Raw genomic sequence first — 17,580 nt, 5'->3', positions numbered from 1 at the left:
AAATATACTCTTCATCTCCCCTTCTTGTTCTACACATGAACCCTCCTACTTCTCCTCCTGCTGCCAAAAGGTGGAATTTACTCCCTCTTAAGTTAAACCCCTGAAAGATGTAGCCGCGCCACCGCCAGGAGCTTGTCGTCAGGTGACCCGCCGGAGTAAATCTCTTCAATAATGTCAAAAAAAAACCCCCACAGTGCCAAAACCCTGCTGGGTTCAACGTGTTCTGCTCCTGCGCCTGTGCTAGGATCTGCACGTAAAGGACCGTCGTCACCAAACGCACGCTCACCTGTTCCTGCGTCATGCTGCGCAGCTGCACGTGCCAGGAGGCGGAGTCAGAGCGGTGATAGGCGGGAGGCGGGCTGAAGTCCTGCAGCGTGATTGGGTCTCTCTCTTGACACAGTGAGGTCAGGTGACTGATGTACAGCTTCAGTTTGCTGCGATTCTGATTGAGATCCAGGAGAGAAGAGAGAGTCTGGAAGAAGAGAGGGTGCACGGAGAAGGATGGAGATGAATTCGGTTTAAAGCTGAGCAACAAATATTATATAAAAGTTTGTCCTTTTTAATCTCTCTAGAGAGTTAGTACAGCAGAACCATTAACTTGATGAGGTGAAGGAAAGATTCCCTCGTTAAAGCTGCAACAGCGGCCGTGATTAATGTACGGGAAGCTTAACGGACACACACATTCTGGAGGGCAGAGACGGGACCCCCCACGAGGCACGTGCACAATGAGACACAAGGACACAGATAAGACAGATCCTTCCCCTCGGGAAGAAGATGGATTTAAGTGCAGAGGAAGCAATGTTAAGTAGAATGACAGAGAGGGAGAAAGAGAGTTTGTTAATTTTATCCCCTCTGTCTGCAGCCATACTCATCATCTCTCTCTCTCACACACACACATACACACACACACACACACACACACACATACACACATACATATACACACAGGCAGAATCTACTCAGGAAGTCTGACTGGATCGCTCCCTCTTTTTTCAAAGCAAAAGCTTCATAGTTATGATGCAATATAATTATAGCGAATTATAATTAAATTATTGTGTATAACAAAGTCTGGAGATTACTTCGGTGACTTCGGTGGCCTAAAGAGCAAGAGACAATTTAATTTAACACACTCCGCTGGCACCCAACATCGACTTCCCTTCATTTCTACCTTGATGTCTTAAGCTATTACATCATAACTGTCTGTTTTTTGTGCAGTATTTGCAATGATTAAAGCAATAAACTTTCCGTCCTCAGCATTGAATGGCAGCGTCAGCTGTCAACACACTCTCTCACACATGAACTACACAAAGCGCACGCACTATAATAACTGTGCATAGATGCACAGACAACATTCATTATTCACTCTCTTTGTTGGTTTTTCCACATTTTTGAAAACTTGGTGGCTGCGTTATGGTGGGGGGGGGGGTCTGTTGCATACATTTCACTTCTCCAATAGCAGAGCAAAAATAAAAGCTGGCAGTAGATAAAAGCGACTGTCACTTTGGATTCCGATCCTGCTCCTTGTTTACCACAAAGACAGCACGCGCTTCAGATATCGTGATGTAGTCTTGGTTTTTGTCAGAATATCTTGTGATTGCAGCCACTTGAGATGTCATACATCTGTGTACACACTGTTAAACACACCATCAGTCGGTACACACTCATATGGGCTTATTATTAAAGTTGTAAACTGGGCTGGGGACGATACTGTCCAGTCTGGACAGACAGTTACAGTTACTGAATGTTTCCCTCTGATAGACTGAGACGGAGAAGAATAGATTCCAGGTGATGCTACAAGTGCCAAAGTGTCCACAAACACAACGAACAGGACACATCAGTCACTTCATAACCTCTCGTGTGGTCCGTCCTGCTAGATTGCTTGAAAAACTCAAGTTTGGTTTGGTTTGCAGACCCGCTGTGCAGCTATGTGGTGTCATGCAAATAAAAAACAGGTCAAAACAATAAAAAAGGAACTACCTGGGTGTGTATCCTGTAATAGAACTAATAAATATGAATGCAATTTTATTCTATAGATGAGTTTTGGTTGCCTTGCCTGCTTGTTTTTATATTCCTACATGGCCTGCAATACTGGACTCACACTAGCGTCCAGAATGAATCCAGAGAGTTTTCAGGTACCCAAAGGCACCGTGGAACAATCCCAGCAGAGAGCTAATTTTATAGAACGCTGTATGTGTCAGAATGTGCAGAATGTGTTTTTGTGCTGCTTTATTATCCTCCTCAGTCTGCCCAGCAACACTCTTACTGCAGTATGAAACAACTTCAAAGAGAGACATTCGGCTAACTTAATTCATTCACCACATATTTTAAAAGCCTTCCATGGCACAGACGATACTGTATAGAAACACACACACATACACACAGAGACACACAATCGTACACTGTTCTGATGCAATGTGCTATGGCAAATTACCTGCTGTACACTATGGAATATTTATGTAAAACTGCAGAAAGGAACTTTATGTTCTTTTTCCGCCTGATATCCTAATTTATTTAAGCTTTAGGACTACCTGGAAATGCCACGGGAACTGTGGAATGTTGTGGCTGTTGTAAAACGACAACTTTTAAAACATGGGTAACAAGTTAACGTTGGTTGTCTCGCACCAATGAGGACTATTTTATGTTGCTAATTGTGTACAGACGACATCTTCCAGGTGAACTTTCAAAGTAAATATAATTGAAAAAAAGAACATTTCTCCAATTTCCCATTGGCATGTATTTCCTAAATCCTTATATTACTAAAAATAATATGCATAATTGGAGTTTAATAAAATTTTATGTCGAAACTAGAAATGATCTTTTTTCCACAGTGAACAAAATGAGAGGGAACTTTCACATTTAAGAAAAACTGGAACAAGTTAGAAGATGGATGAGAGGGGACAAATTTGGATACATTCGTGAGATATCCAACACACACACACACACACACACGGAGCAGTGACTTTACAAAAAGGCTGTCGTGGAAAACAAGAAAGATGGAAAATCAAAGAAAATCAAAAGATGACAGACTTGACAAGAAGAGCTTGAAAGAGAAATGAACGGATGAAATAGATGAGTCCAAAAGAAATTTGTGAAAATCAGCAAAAAGAATAGAAGGAATGACGGTGGATGGAATTTGAATGACGAGCACATCCGTTAGGGTGTGATCCAGAATAAGAAGACGCTCACCCTTCTGTACAAAATGATGGGCGGAGAGAGAGAAAGGCGGCATGTTATTCGCTAGGCCCAAATGCCCTCCTCATCATCCTATTGGTTAGTTCAGTCCAACCGTAGCATGAGTTTGGAAAAAGCAGGAAGTTAGTGTGTCCAGTTGGAAAATTGCTGACCCAGTAAGCACAGAGAACCTTTTAAAAGAAGGCTATGCAAGGTTTCATAAATATACATTAACAAATTCATTTACGATTTACTTTTTTTTTTTACGGGAAAAAAGTCTAAGTAACAAAAATATTTTTGTGCATGCTGACATCGAAATGAGAACGATAAAGGTGGTTTTGTGAGGATGGTCGGGGTCTGGTTCTGGTTTAAAGGTGGTTTAGCCCAAAATGGAGGCATTGGTACCTGGTCTGGGGAGGGCTTGTGGTTATTGGGCTGCTCGGTGTTTGGAGAGGAGACCTTCAGATGGTCGTCGTCATAGTTCTCCGCCATTAGCTTCATCCTGTTCTGAGTCTGCAGAGAGAGAAACAGAGAGGTGGCATCTTTACAAACTATTTTAGATGTGTGTGAGAGAGAAAAAGGGCATCAAAACCAAGCGAACGCAACAATGTTGTTAATTTTACAGGCCCTCAAACACTGGCTATTGCATGCATTAGAATAACACAAATGTTTCAGCAGATCTTAACTCAACTGCCATAAACAAAGCAGGACATGAGTGTAGCCTGTGTACATGTAGAAAACAGCAGCGCCCAACGTGGGGCTCGAACCCACGACCCTGAGATTAAGAGTCTCATGCTCTACCGACTGAGCTAGCCGGGCTGGGTGCTGAACAAAGAGCTTGTTCCAAAGTTCGAACCCGAGACTCTATGCTTAAGAGTCTGAAGAAAATATGCTTCCAATTTAAGTGCTTTGTCAACTCTTATGTAAAAAACATCTTTGTTGGAAGATCAGTATCAATATAGACTTACTGGCTGTTTCAAGAGGCGGACCTTGCTAGTACTGGGCTGGATCCCCCTTACCTTCCCGACAGAAGCATGTAACCAGTTTGCTCTTCGGCTGTGGGAGCCCATCTGGTTTAAGGTTTGATGTGAAGCTCATCTGCAGAGCTTTGTCGTAACAAATGGTGAGTTATTTTACTGTTGCCTTCCTATTAGCATCATCTGCTCTTCTCTGACCTGACGCTCACTACACTTTTGCTCTTTCTTGGAGAATTCTGTGTCATCCCTGGAGATGGTTGTATTTTTTCAAATTAGCTCATCCTACATGAACAATCATACAATACACCATTTTTGTGTGATATCTGGGGATTGTCTTAAAAAAGCTTCACGCCCATGACCCTGAGATTAAGAGTCTCATGCTCTACCAACTGAGCTAGCCGGGCTAATACTAATACGTACTTTATTATTATACTAAACCATATATCCTACATACTTATCCTACGTACTTTGTGGCAAAGAAAATCAGTGGCAAAGATATCACAGGCAAAGCTAAAAATACTACAAAACCATGCCAGTATTCGGAGCACACACACAGAAAAACACACAGAACAGAATATTGAGGAAGTCTCAGCTGTGATCAATCATTGATAGGCTGCAAATTATGACACCACAAAGAGAGAGGGGGGAGCAAATTCTCTCTCCTTCATACACACACGGAGCAACACAAGTCTCTTTCTTGTCAGGAAGCACCTTCAAGACCCAGAGGTGTCATAAATGACTTCAAACAGGATGGAAAAAGAGATGGAGGGATGGCAGAGAAAGAGTGATGCATACTATAATGACTTCATGTGACACAGCTTCTCTATGACACCTTCTACTTTTTCAAAAAAAACTATTCAAACTCTCTGACGTGCACATTAGAACCATCTATCACAAGTGTGCAAACTAAATCTTCCATTGAGCGTCTCAGATTAATGATAAGGGGTTTTAGGCGATGGCGAACAGCTGGGAATTTTACATTTTTGGCCGATCTTTGAGGAGGACAACTCCATCAGTAAAAATTTGGCTGTTCCAGAGCTGTCAGATATCAGAAAAACAAGCCGCGATTCCCAGCCGAACACCTCAAATGCACAGAAAGACTCGAGAAATTAAGGAGATGGCGAATAACACAGAGAGGCGCGAAGAAGAAATCCACCAGACTGCAAGTAGGCTCTCTGATGAAAGGGCTGGTTAATTCACGAGACCCAAGAGAACCTCAAGCGTGTTTCCAAGTGTGTGAATAGACCTCTGTATGGAACCACAGAGGCATTTGGTTGTGTTTATATCCTTGTTTTTGGCTTGGTCCATGTGTACATATCGGTATACAAGCTTGTGAAGGTGTACCCATCCAAGTGGAGCGCCTGAGGTCAACGCCAGTGTTTCTGCTGGCAGAAAAATTAAATAAATACAAATTGATATGAAAGTGTTGTCACCGGAGATTTGCAGAACATTTGAACTCTGTGTGTGTGTTTGTCAGTGCGCGTGTGTGGTAAGCGTGGGAGGGGCGGGTTAATCCTAAATTTACCCTCGGTGGTTGGAGGACTGCGGTCACATCTGGACTCGGTTTCTCTCCGCCTCTTGTTTTCTTTGCTACGCTTGTCATTGCCACCTCACCTGTGCTGTCACTTTTTCACCCCTTCTATGTTTCTTTCCAACCCGTCTCAGCTTTTCTTCCTTATATAACTCAACCAAAAGTGTGGGTGTTTGTGGGTACACCTTGACCCTACCTGTTGTTTGAGCTGATGGACCAGACTATCCTTTTCCCTTTTCAGGGCTGCCACCTCTTCCTGCGTTTTCTTTTTCTTTGAAGACGACAGCTCCAGCAGGGCGATGTTGGCGTCTTTCTCGCTTATGGCCGCCAGCAGTGCCTCTTGCCTATGAAGAATAGGAGAATCACGCATCTTGTTAGCAATGTGAGGCATTTCCGTAAGGAAGTAACATCTATGGAAAGCAAAAAAGAAGTAAAGACTCAAATCCTTCAAGTCAACACATTTTTAATGTATCAAAAATGTACATGAATAATAAACAGAAATTCCACAAGAACATTCCAGAGGGTTCCCTTATAATCTGTATGGAAGCAAACATCCCAGAGACGAATACCCTGAAACTCGCACCTTGTCTTCAGAAGGTATTTCAGAGCTCCACTGAATCATCTCTACGGTTCTAAATGGAGCTCCGCTGATTTACAGAAGGATAAAAATGAATTCCTGGTGGAATACCAGTAACAGTTGGTTCTTGTTTTTAGGCTGTTTTGTCTTTGGCTGCTCTCCACACCAGCTAGAATCTGATAAAAATAAACTGGCATTTAAGTGTTGTTGTGGCGGAGCGTTTTCAGCTGTGAGAACAACCAAAACAGGCTCGGGTAAAAAGCTGGGGGAGGACAGCGTCTTGCTGCTGGACAGGGACTGTTTTAGAAGCCAGGTGGCTTAAAGCTCGTAACCTCACATGAGTGACTACCCAGCTATCAACAAACGCTCCAAACTTAATCTCACGTTAACTGTGATTTACAGCATGAATACCTTCCATTCTCCCTTTTCAGACAGGCATGAGCTTGTATTTTCTAACTGTCTTTCCAGCTTTCTTATTTGTATCCCCCCCCCGCCCGAACGGTCGGTCAGGTTGACAGATATATAACATTCCGTGTGGTCAGGAGGCAAAAACCCGCATCCCATCCATCCCCTCTGCCGTAGAACTGGCTGAGCCACAGCCGAAGACACCCAAGAATCTCACAATTCTCAGAAATCTGCGCGCCTCCTGTGAGAATCTAAATCCCGCTGGTTTACATCCACAACCCCTTAAAAAAATGACCACACGCATTTAACAAAAAGACATAATGCAGTGAGAAACGAGCGTCTAAAAGCAGATAAATACATGTCGAAGGATTTGAGAAGTAGCTTTACTGTTCAGGAGCCCAGCATGGCTGACACCCGGCCTCCTCATTTATGTATTTAAGACCACTGTTTCGGAGGAAACGGGGTCCTGGTGGCAGAAACCAGCAGGACCTGGAACGTTTGTCACAGACGCCATTCATCAGTGTGCAGAGCAGAAAGTCCAAGGCCGCATTCCTGTCTGATTACTCTGTGAAATGAAGAGCGTATGTCCTCTTTTAAAATGATGACGGCTGTGGTAATTGTAATGTAACGTAATAATGGCCTAAAGGCAGAGGGGCCACATTGACGTGGTCACATGCCGTCCCTCACCAGCCACCTACCCACCTCTCCCTCCCTCTGTTTGTAAAGAGGACCCCGGGCATTCCTCCTGTCGTTCGGCAGTCGTGCGCTATGATGTCATCGCTGTGGCGACAGTGAGCAGATGCACACAAGTGCACCAGGCACCTGACCCCAACCCCAACACAGGGGCCTCTCTCCTGCTTTAAACCACTCGAGCCCCCTCATTTTATCACAAACACTAATGCCTGGTCTGAGATCACTCACATATTTCTACACACACCGAGGCAGCTTCCTGCATGAGTGTATCTGTGACAGTCTGTTTCTAAGTGTGTATGTGTCTGTAAGGGTGTGCTCAATGCACATCGGAGTGCTTGTGGATGTTCGCAGAAGGTCGGAGTGTGTGTGTGTGTTCAGGGCTACAAATGCGTATAAGTGTGTGGCCACTGTGACACTGTCCAGTCTCTTTACAGAGCTATTTTAGAGATAATCACGTCTCTCTGTGTTGTTTCTGACAGAACAAGCAGCTCACAGTTGTTTTTAGTGACACTGTCACCTTATATATTTTAGTTTTATGGAAGGTTTTCCTAAGTTTTCACTGAGGGGAAAAAAATCAGTCAATTGTGAAATGTGAAGATTAATCTTCCTTAGGTATGATTGGTGGATCTTATTGAATTTTATTTGCCGCATAGTAAAATTGATGGATTTCAGCTATTAAAAACAATATAACAGCATCCATACATTGCACCTTTTTGATCAGAGTTGCTCCCATCTGGCTAGAAGATGTGTTCATATAAGCCTCAGCTGGATCGCCAGCGGGAAGATTACAATTGTTTAAAACATGCACCAGAACTAAATGTACGTGCACTTGATATTACAGCTCGTAGAACATTTGTGTTTTTTGCATTTCAGTCCTGTTTTTTAGCTTCTTTGTAGTGACTTCAAGTGCAACTATCCTGCAAGTTCTAACAGTTATTATAGTTTAACCAGATGTGTTTGAAGCCAAAACTGAGACACACGAAGAAAAAAGGCAGAGCGAACAGCCTCTGAAGGGTGTAAAAATGCGATGGTGCACTGACATTCGCTGAAATCAAATCAATTGATTTTCATTTGCGAGGGCTTTATTTTTTCTACTTTGTTTACTGTTGTGTAAATCAGTAAGAAAAGGGTTGTGGGGAATACAGGAAAATACGGTTGGCTCTCAGTTATAGCTAACCATGCCAGAAGGCACACACACACACACACACACACACACACACACACACACGCACAACACAGTGCTACAAGTTTAGCTTTTGACTCTTTATAATGGGGCCCAACAGAATAGTATTTTTTCTCCCAGCTGACAGCTTCTGTCTTGGGGCAGACAGCCAGTGAGCAGTGGGCCCCCAGTCTCATCTAGTTAATGCTTTCACTCTCTCTGTTTGTCACACACACACACGCACGCACACACGCACGCACACACACAAACACAGACACAGACACACACACACACACACACACACACACACTCTTAAGAGTCTTAAAAGCAAGCTAAAATAAGTTAGGAGGCCTCATTTTAGCACCCAAACCTACACACATAAATGTGTACTTTAAATATAGGATACACAACATATGGTATATGCATCTAACATGCAGCGCAAGTGCTCTTTATGTCTGTTGCCTCCAGCTGTATTGGAACACACGTACACTTACTGCTTTAGGTTTATGGCCCTTTATAGCCATACAAGAGAAAACACCAGGCAGTGCACGCACACATCGGAGCGGGTTTTATGAAACATTTGTTCGTGCTCGCCTGCCATGTGTGCAGCACCAGCTCAACTACAGCCAATAAAGCCACAGTTTATGGTGAGACCTTTTACTGCTGGTCTCGCTCTCTTTTTTGCGAGAGTGCCCACACAAAATTTTACTTCACTGGGTTACAACAGAAGTTTATTAGAGAAAATGACTGACACCTACAGTAGTTGCTGATTTCAAACCTTTCTCACACTCTACTTCTTTGTGGGACCATGCAAAAACAGCAATTACCAGGATTTACTGTTGAAAGATATCGAGGCTTTGCTTTAATGCTAAACCCCAAATTGTCCTGGTCGATGGGATCTGGTTCAGTTCTGGCTCTGATTAAGCAAAAAAAAAAAAAAGAAGCTGTGTTTTATTATAGCTGCTTGTATACTGTAGCTATACAGAGAAGAAAAAGATTTTTGGAACAGATTTTTGTGCCTTATATTATATTAAAATTGTGTTAGGCACACTAGATATAAATGATTTAGTATGGAGAGAATACGGGATGAGAGACCATCACAACTGGAAAAAGTAGGAGTTGAGAAAATAGGTTAAATCTTGTGCAAAGGATAAGTGTGCGCGCATGTATGTGTGTATGTGTGTGTGTTTGCTCGTGCGCGTGTGTAAGGGAGGAAAAAACTCCCCTCAAGGAGCTGTTGTACATCAGAGAGGCTTAAAGAAAGACAGCGAGCAGGCTTACACACCCTCACACACACAGAAAGAAACAGCATTGACAGGAAAGGGAATAAAAAGACTGGAGAATTTGGGGGGAAAACAAATCAAAGAGACGTGAAGGGAGGGAGAAGGAGAGAGAAAGAGAGAGGGAGATGAGCGGAAAGAGCAGCAGGAAGGGTAGGCAGAGAGACAAAAGCTGAGGGGGGGGGGGAGAGAGGAGGGCAGGTGGGACTGCTGCATGACAGAATGAGGATCTGTTCTTGACACATCTCGCCTTTTTCCCCATAAAAAAAATCTCACCCCACTTGCTCCCTCACCTCCCTCCGCCTTTGTCTCTTGCTCTCCCTCACACCACAAAAACACACACTGTGACTAATAAGAAAGGTGGAAAAAAATGCATTATCCATGGTCTGCAGGAGTCGGTTCCTTCAGCGGGACCACACACACACTTTTTTGAGATGTGTGACTAAAGACGCAGCCGTGTCTTCACTCTAGTTTTTCACAGTAAATCCATTTTTATGGTGCGCTACAGAGAGCAAGAAATCTGCCTACGATCTGTCGGCACAAGCTCCCGAAACACTTACTAATCAGCTCAGTGGACACCTGCAACTTCCATGTTTACAGGAGAAAAATTCAGAAAACGGTCTTCTTGTCATACAGAGAATGAAAAGTGTGTTTCTGGACCTGCACGGCAGCTTTTAAAGGTGTGTTGCTTGAATTATGGGAAACTGCACCGTGAACAGTAAGATTTTAGGGACTCTTGGGGAAAAGCACATAAAAAGCATCAGAACATGTTCGAAAATCTTTCAGAACTGTATTCTTTTCCACTGTTTTCATTTGTTAAAATGAAAGGAAACCTTTGCAGGCATCCTTTTTGTTTTTATATCTTCTTGTCCTCCTCTGAACATTGCCTAATGCTTGGCTTCTTGTACTTTTAAACCATTAAGTCATATTAAGCGCATTTTATTGTACTTATTTGATATAGTTCAGGAATAAAAGCGCGCCCAACAAAACCAAATGCTGTAACGAGAGACTTTATGCTTCTTATAAGGCTTAATAGATGTTTTAAGAAGAGTATTTGTGATTTAAACTTGTAACCAAAGCTGATTTTAATTGCTGGTTGGGCCCCTCCTCGTGTCTCTCATAGGAGGGGATGAAAAAATAAAGGAAAGAGGCAGACAGCCAGTGTCAGAGAGGGCAACGAAAGCAAACACATGCAGACGATGCTAGAAAAACGGGAGGAAGAAAGAGGAACGGAGAGATTTGAGCTTGTAACAGTGTCAAAACTGTGCCCCTTTGTGCTGTGCCAAGCTCTGAAAACACTCTGTAAAACACAACCACCTCCATGTGCAAAGCTGCTCTGGCACGCTGTGAATTAATCTCATCGCTGTCTGCGGGGATCAAAGCACTTTTCTCAGATTTACGACAGCGCGCCACACACGTTTCCACATAAATTGGTATGGCGTGCTTTAGTCAATGCCTATAGGCATGTGTGCACGTGTGAGTCTTCTGATCCTCTTTACTGATATTAATATTTCTCTCCTGTCGCTTGTTTAGTACAAATGGTCTGATTATAAAGCTATACCATAGATGCAACATGGAATTGTTAACAGTCCAAAAATGACAAGACGTTTGTAGCAACAGCTATTAACCGGCCGTCCTCTTCAAGAAATATGATGCGAGTGAAGAATGTGTAACGTTTTGTCAAACGCTCGCCAAATGATTTAAAGAACTGGCCGAAGTTAGCAGCGAATACGAAGGAGACCTGCGACATCCAGGAAAGTTTGCGAACTGGTCGTGCCTGTATTCAGATGTGGGACAGAACGGTGTCCCGCCGGGGCGACGCTGCACAAGTTTTTCAGAGCTTGTAAATACAAATATGAGGTTACCAAAAAATCCAGCCGTTGATAAATGTGAGATAATTCAATGAGGGACAGCCTGTCTGAGAAAAGCCAGGTGATAATAACCTTTCCAGACAGCAGTGAACATGAAAGAATGAAGAGGAAGAGGAAGGGTGGGAAGATCCGAAGACAGGAGTGAGGTTTAGGAATAGTGGAGAAGGACGGACAGCAGGAATTAGGAGAGGAGAGCTGGGTAGGAAATAAAGCAAGGAACAGAGGAGCAGAGGGGAAATAAATTGGATTTACAGTGTTCACCATGAGGCATAAGCCAAGGCCCTCACTGCAGGAGGGCAGCTCACTTTTTCTGCAGACTTTCTGCTCAGTGCAGAACACAGTTGGAATATTCACAATGTCTGCTAAATCTGAAGCTGCTTTAGTCCAAAAGGACGCCTAAAAGGCAAAAGCATCACTATTATAATCTTTATTATTACTGGTTTGCTGGTATCATGGTGAAAACTGTGTTTTCGTTCTTAATAAACAGCTGTAGTGACTTAAAATCCTCCAACTTTACAAATAAACACAAAGCAGCGTCGCACCGCTTTGTGTTTCAGGACATTTGCAGCGGATGAAATTTTTATTTTAACGCTCGTAAAATCTTTACGTGCATCGTTTTGTCCTGGTAAAAATAATGACCAATAAATCACTTTTGTGTGCGTGCAGGGGAGGGACGTCGCGTGAATGAAAGCCACATACAAGGGCAGCTATGCACTCGATAAACTGTGTGCAGTCTGAAAGATTGATGGATGAACAGAAGGAGCGGGGGAGCAGGAGTTGGAGGTGATATCATTTCTTTGAGACATCACACAGCTTTGTTGGCTTGACTGAGTTATTGTTGGGCAGCTGTCTTTCTCCTCTTCCTTCTTTTTTGCATACTTCTCACGTCTCTCTGTTGTTTAAACCCACTAACGGTCGTTTTATTTTGTTGTTTTTCCTCGCCTATTTTCAGCAAATCTATTCTCTATTTGTTTCAAATGCTCACAAATGTTTTTGAATGCTGCTGCTGTCGTGAAAACAGCAGATGAGGAAAATAAATTTCAAAATTCGAGACCTTTTTACAGTTTTAGGGCCAGTGGTTGTAAATTGGGATTTCAGACGTGCCTCCCTGCTGTTCCACACCCTGTCAGCATATTCCTGCAGCTGGTTGCAACACACAAAAACACCTGCCTGCTTCAAACTGTGCACGTCAAGTTAGGACATATATCTGCAACTGCGGGATGGGAAAAATGGCAAACATGTGCGAGATAAACTGCACCTGTGGGTGCCTTACGTGCATGCAAATATCATCATCAGTTTACCGATGAAAACGCAAAGAAAGACATAAAATGTGTGTAAATGCGCGTGAGGAGCAACAGGAAGGCAAAACGACAAAAGCAGGACAGCAAGGCAGTTGCGTGCATCTGAACGTGCGTTGATATATTGTATATTCCACATAAATATATGCTCCACAAACCTCTGAAACCTGTCTTGCCGTAAATCACAGCTGTGGGTACGTTAAACCTCACAACAGTTTAAAATAGGGCAACAAATCAGATATCAAACTGCAAAGAATTATGGCAGCCAGAGCATGCAGAGACAGCTTGATGTGCATTACACTGTGGACACATGGGACGTGGCCACCCTTAAACCTTAATCTTATGTTTAACATGTGGGGGGAAACCAGCGAGACATGATGCATGTGCTGACCAAAGCTCTTTAAAAAAATAACATGAAATCATGTTATGTGGATAACTTCCAATAAAACAGCTGCCTTTAACGTTGTAATTTTCTGCTGGGAAAAACGCGCAATGTAGAATATCTGAATTCTGAAACTGACCTGTACAATGCAGAGGAGTTTTTTTTCTTTTAACTAAATTAGTTGATTACAGACGCAAACTCTTGGGATTAATCACTGTTCATTTACGATGTGAAATGTCATACGCATGATTAAAGAAGGCACAATCAGATCATGATAACAGTGGGAAATACTACAAACAAAGAGCAGTATTTAAATGTATTAGCTTAATGATAAGCCCACGAGATCATTGCTGCAATACAAATTCTGGCTGTACGAAACGGTCATATGGTTTTACTCTGCGGTCAGGAATGACCCGTCCCCAACTCCTGAGCCGAGAAGCTGTGGACTCAAAATATGAGGCTCCTCACAAAGCAGTTCTCTCTGCAATAAGGAAGTTTTTAGCTAGCACAAACCTCGCCCTGGAATCAAGCTGGGAAATTTAAAACGTTTATTTGAAACTAAAATGCGCAGAATAAATGGGCATCATTCGTAACAGCGAATGACAGGATTGATTAAAACTCCCTCTAGAGACTCCTCAATGTATTACTTGTTAATAATTACTTAATCAAGCCCAAAGCTTTGTTCAGTGCTAAGGTCTCGGCGTGAAATCAGTCAGAATGTTGCAACAATGAAAACATAAAGCCACCTATTAAATTTTCATAAAGTTAAAGCATTTGCATGAACGCATGTGGCTCTCTGTGCGTGTATTCGATCATATCAAGAGCTAGACAGCGGTACACGGTTCCTGCATTAGCACACTACTGACTGAGGAGAGAGGCGAGGAGATAAAAGAGGACGGGAGAGGAAAAAGACAAGAAGGAAGAGGAGTGAGAGTTTATGAGGTGTCAGGTGAAGCTCACATCAGTGTGGAGACTGAACCTCTTCCTGGAACATTTTGGAACGAGGTCAGGCTGGAAACTATACTGAAGATATCACAAGTGTTGCTAATTTCAGATTAAGTGCTGCAGGTTGCGACTGAGTTATAAATTAGAGTAACAAAAGTGCCTGGAAACTTCACACAGTAAATATATTAAGTGAATGGGAAACTGAGGAAATGCAGTTTCGATGTAGAATTTACTGTCAAAGGTTATAAAACGTTTCATATTTCAGATTCGGGGACGAGACAGTGAGCCAGTAATGTCGTCATGTTTCCATCTGAAATTAATTGAAGAGCTAGAGTGTAAAATTTGGTGGCCTCTAGTGGCTACAGATCACAAGAAGTCAAGCTCCAACCTCATTGTTCCTTTTATTAACTGTCAGGAACATGTTTCACTGACAAGGTTAAGACGATATATATTTGAGAGCATGTTCTTATATATATATATATATATATATATATATATATTATTTATTTATTTTTATTTTTTTCTGTGTATATAATCTGTGTTCACACTGAATTAAAAGCAATGAAAGGATGGCGACAAGGGCGACAATGCCACAGTAGCAGACTGGCCTCCCCAGGGATACCATTTAGCTGACCGATGAGAAAAACGAATCCACGTCCATCCAATCTGGTTTTATAACACATGCACGGCACATGGCTTCAGCATGCACGTTTGCAAACGTTTGGAGAACTGTGAGGACACGGGTCAGTGACGCCACGCGGATCCTTGAAAAAAACACGGAACGGTCTGGAACTGCTAAAATATTCCCCGACCAGGGCCGCAGGAGCCGCGGTTCTACAGTTTTGTTGATGAGCCCTTGGATGAGGTCACACTGGTTAATTTACAGTCATAATGGGACGGAGGCTAAATGCTTTTATAGCACATGCTCTCCATAATAACATCATATAATATGCCAATCTCTATCAGAAACAAGATGACGACCCCTATAAACTGCATGTAAAAAAGATTTTGAAAAGCGACCAACTCTAAAGATTCATGACATCCACATAAACCATGTCTAAGTGGTCTGTCCAGCAGGTCCAAACGCTAATATTTCTGAAACAAGAGATGAATGTTTTTGCATTTTTTTGTTGCAAATGAAGCCTCGATGACCACAGAAAGGTCTGGGAAACATCAAGATGACGGCTGCATTCTGACTTTTGTGATTTTATGGCTCCAAGAGGCACGCACACATTTGTATTTGGGTTGAAATGGTCCAAACAATGAGCATGTTGTTGCAGGAATGTATAGGCCGTAGTTGGACAAATGAGTTTTTCAGTTGGGGATGGGATGTGTTTGTCCGTGTACATCTGCTTTACGTGTTATCATAAATAGAGGTAATAAAACGTATGTTTTTTGTTGTCTTACTTCATTTCCAGGACCTCCTCCAGGTGCTTCCTCCTCTCAGCACGCAGGGCGGTCAGGTGACCTTCCTTCTCAGCCAGTGAGAGCTGAGTTGACGACAGCTTGGCTTTCATCACCTCCAGTTCCTGTTTCACCTTGTCCATGGCAACAAGCAGGTCCTCCACCTAAAGTATACATTGCACCATAATTAAAATATGGCTTTTTATTCCCGACTTCCCTGCTTTTAGCTTTCTTTTTCATGCACTTTGGCAATGTCCCGTGCGCTTTGTTACATACGTCATATTTTTTCTTTTTATATGAATCTGCCAAACGTATTTAAGATGTTATCTTTGCTCTCCTCGGGTTATTTTCTGTTCTCTCCTCGACATAAGTATCACTCGAGCTTCTCTCTGGATGGACCGTACATCATTTTGTCCATGTTTGTCTATGAGGTCGTAGGGCTGAGGTTGCTGTATTCCTCATGTTGTGTTGACAACGCAGCCTGTCTGCAACACACTCACACTCACACACACACATTTTTGAGTGCAAGTGTGTGTGATTGAGTGTTTCACATCAAACAGATCTACCCACACAATACAACAGCACACAGTCAAGTCCTCTTTAGATAATTCTTTCCCTTCTTACTGATTTGATACTCCTTGTTTCTCTGAAGTGTTGAAGTTAACAGAAAACAGGACTGCCAGAAAATATATAAGTCTGAGCAATGCAGATAATTCCTACAAACGCTGGCGTCGACCCAAAAGTGGATTAAATCTAATCTGAAAACAGCTCCTGATGAGACGGGAGTGGGGAGAGAAAGTCATTTTTGTTGATGAGTGATGGAAAATAAAGAATGAAAACAGCGCGGAGACAAGTAATAAGTAATACTTTCCTCACTGAGTCTATTTGGTATGAATGAGTCCGAGCCCAAGTCAGATAAAAATACCTTCTGTATATATGGACAGTTTATTTAACCCTTAAACCAAAATTCTGTAAAATCATGTCATAATATTTCTTTTTATTTAAAAAAAAAATGGCTTAAATAAACTTGTATGCAATGTGTAATACCTAAAAGAAATAAAGGAATATTTTAACAATAAACAGTAAATGAGGATTTCTTTTTGCTCCTTCCTCTAGTTATATGACACAGAATCGAAAGATGGAAAACAACAACAACGGCTGACACAGATGAGGGATGAATTGGGGAATATTATGGTTTTGTTACCTTTGACCACCTAAAGCCGGCTGTGGTGAACTCATGAATGTGACAGAGCTGCATACAAAAAGATCAGCAAGACAGTGAGAAGAGTCGGGTTCGGGAGAGAAAAAGGTCAGAGGAAAAGGGGCGGTAAAGATTAATGGACGGGGAAAGGAAGGGGGAATTTGAGAAAGTGGAAAGTAGAGATACAGGAGGGAGGGAGGGAATAATCAAACGGTAAAAACAAGGAAGATGAGAAGGAGAAGTTGGAAAATAGATTTTTTAAATGCTCAGCGAGGCTGTGCAGCCAAAACAGAGACAACAAAAACGCACATTAAAGAAACATTATAAGCCAGTCAGGAGGCGTTAACATGCATCTGAGACAAGAAGCTTAGCAACTGAAAGATGATGGGATGTGGGAACGAACAAAGAGCAATAAGAACTGGGTGGAAGACAAGGAGCTGGAGGAGGAGGAGAGCTATTTCTTCAGTCTCTGCAGGGTTATATTAAGCGGAAGAGAGGGAAAAGAAAGTGCACTGAGGTCAAAAGCGAAAACTGTTTAGTCACTAAAAACCGGAGAAGACAACGTGGACAGATGGAGTGTGTCGCGCTGCTGACCTATTCCTGGCTCCCTCTCCCACCCACACACCTTTCTCCAGTAATCACACGGCACTGACTCACGTCTAGTTGAAGAAGTTTTGTATATT

At 42.5% G+C, this 17,580-nt stretch overlaps 1 protein-coding gene and 1 non-coding gene across 13 annotated transcripts in view; both read right to left on the bottom strand.

Annotated features, from left to right (window-relative positions):
- The window catches only part of LOC101063319 (ELKS/Rab6-interacting/CAST family member 1-like), a 63,880-nt gene that overhangs the window by 8,203 nt on the left and 38,097 nt on the right, over nt 1–17,580 (bottom strand). For 8 of the 12 annotated variants that reach the window (XR_003885788.1, XM_029825814.1, XM_029825815.1 and 5 more), the window contains 4 exons: nt 15,700–15,860; nt 5,876–6,023; nt 3,577–3,684; nt 287–472 (listed from right to left, as the gene is read on the bottom strand). Coding sequence is in view for 7 of the 12 variants with exons in the window: in XM_029825814.1 (XP_029681674.1) it covers nt 287–472; nt 3,577–3,684; nt 5,876–6,023; nt 15,700–15,860 (603 nt within the window). In the remaining 5 variants the exon portion in view is untranslated. Of the gene's footprint in view, nt 1–286; nt 473–3,186; nt 3,265–3,576; nt 3,685–5,875; nt 6,024–15,699; nt 15,861–17,580 lie in introns of those variants that run through there. The other 4 variants (XR_003885789.1, XR_003885792.1, XR_003885790.1 and 1 more) reach the window with 1 other exon arrangement.
- On the bottom strand, nt 3,918–3,990 carry trnak-cuu (transfer RNA lysine (anticodon CUU)). The gene has a single exon. It is a non-coding gene; the product is annotated as a tRNA-Lys (tRNA).

This window comes from Takifugu rubripes, chromosome 18, assembly GCF_901000725.2.
Source record: "Takifugu rubripes chromosome 18, fTakRub1.2, whole genome shotgun sequence".
In the NCBI taxonomy this organism is placed as follows: Eukaryota; Metazoa; Chordata; class Actinopteri; order Tetraodontiformes; family Tetraodontidae; genus Takifugu; species Takifugu rubripes.
This window is presented reverse-complemented; position numbering and strand designations above follow the sequence as displayed.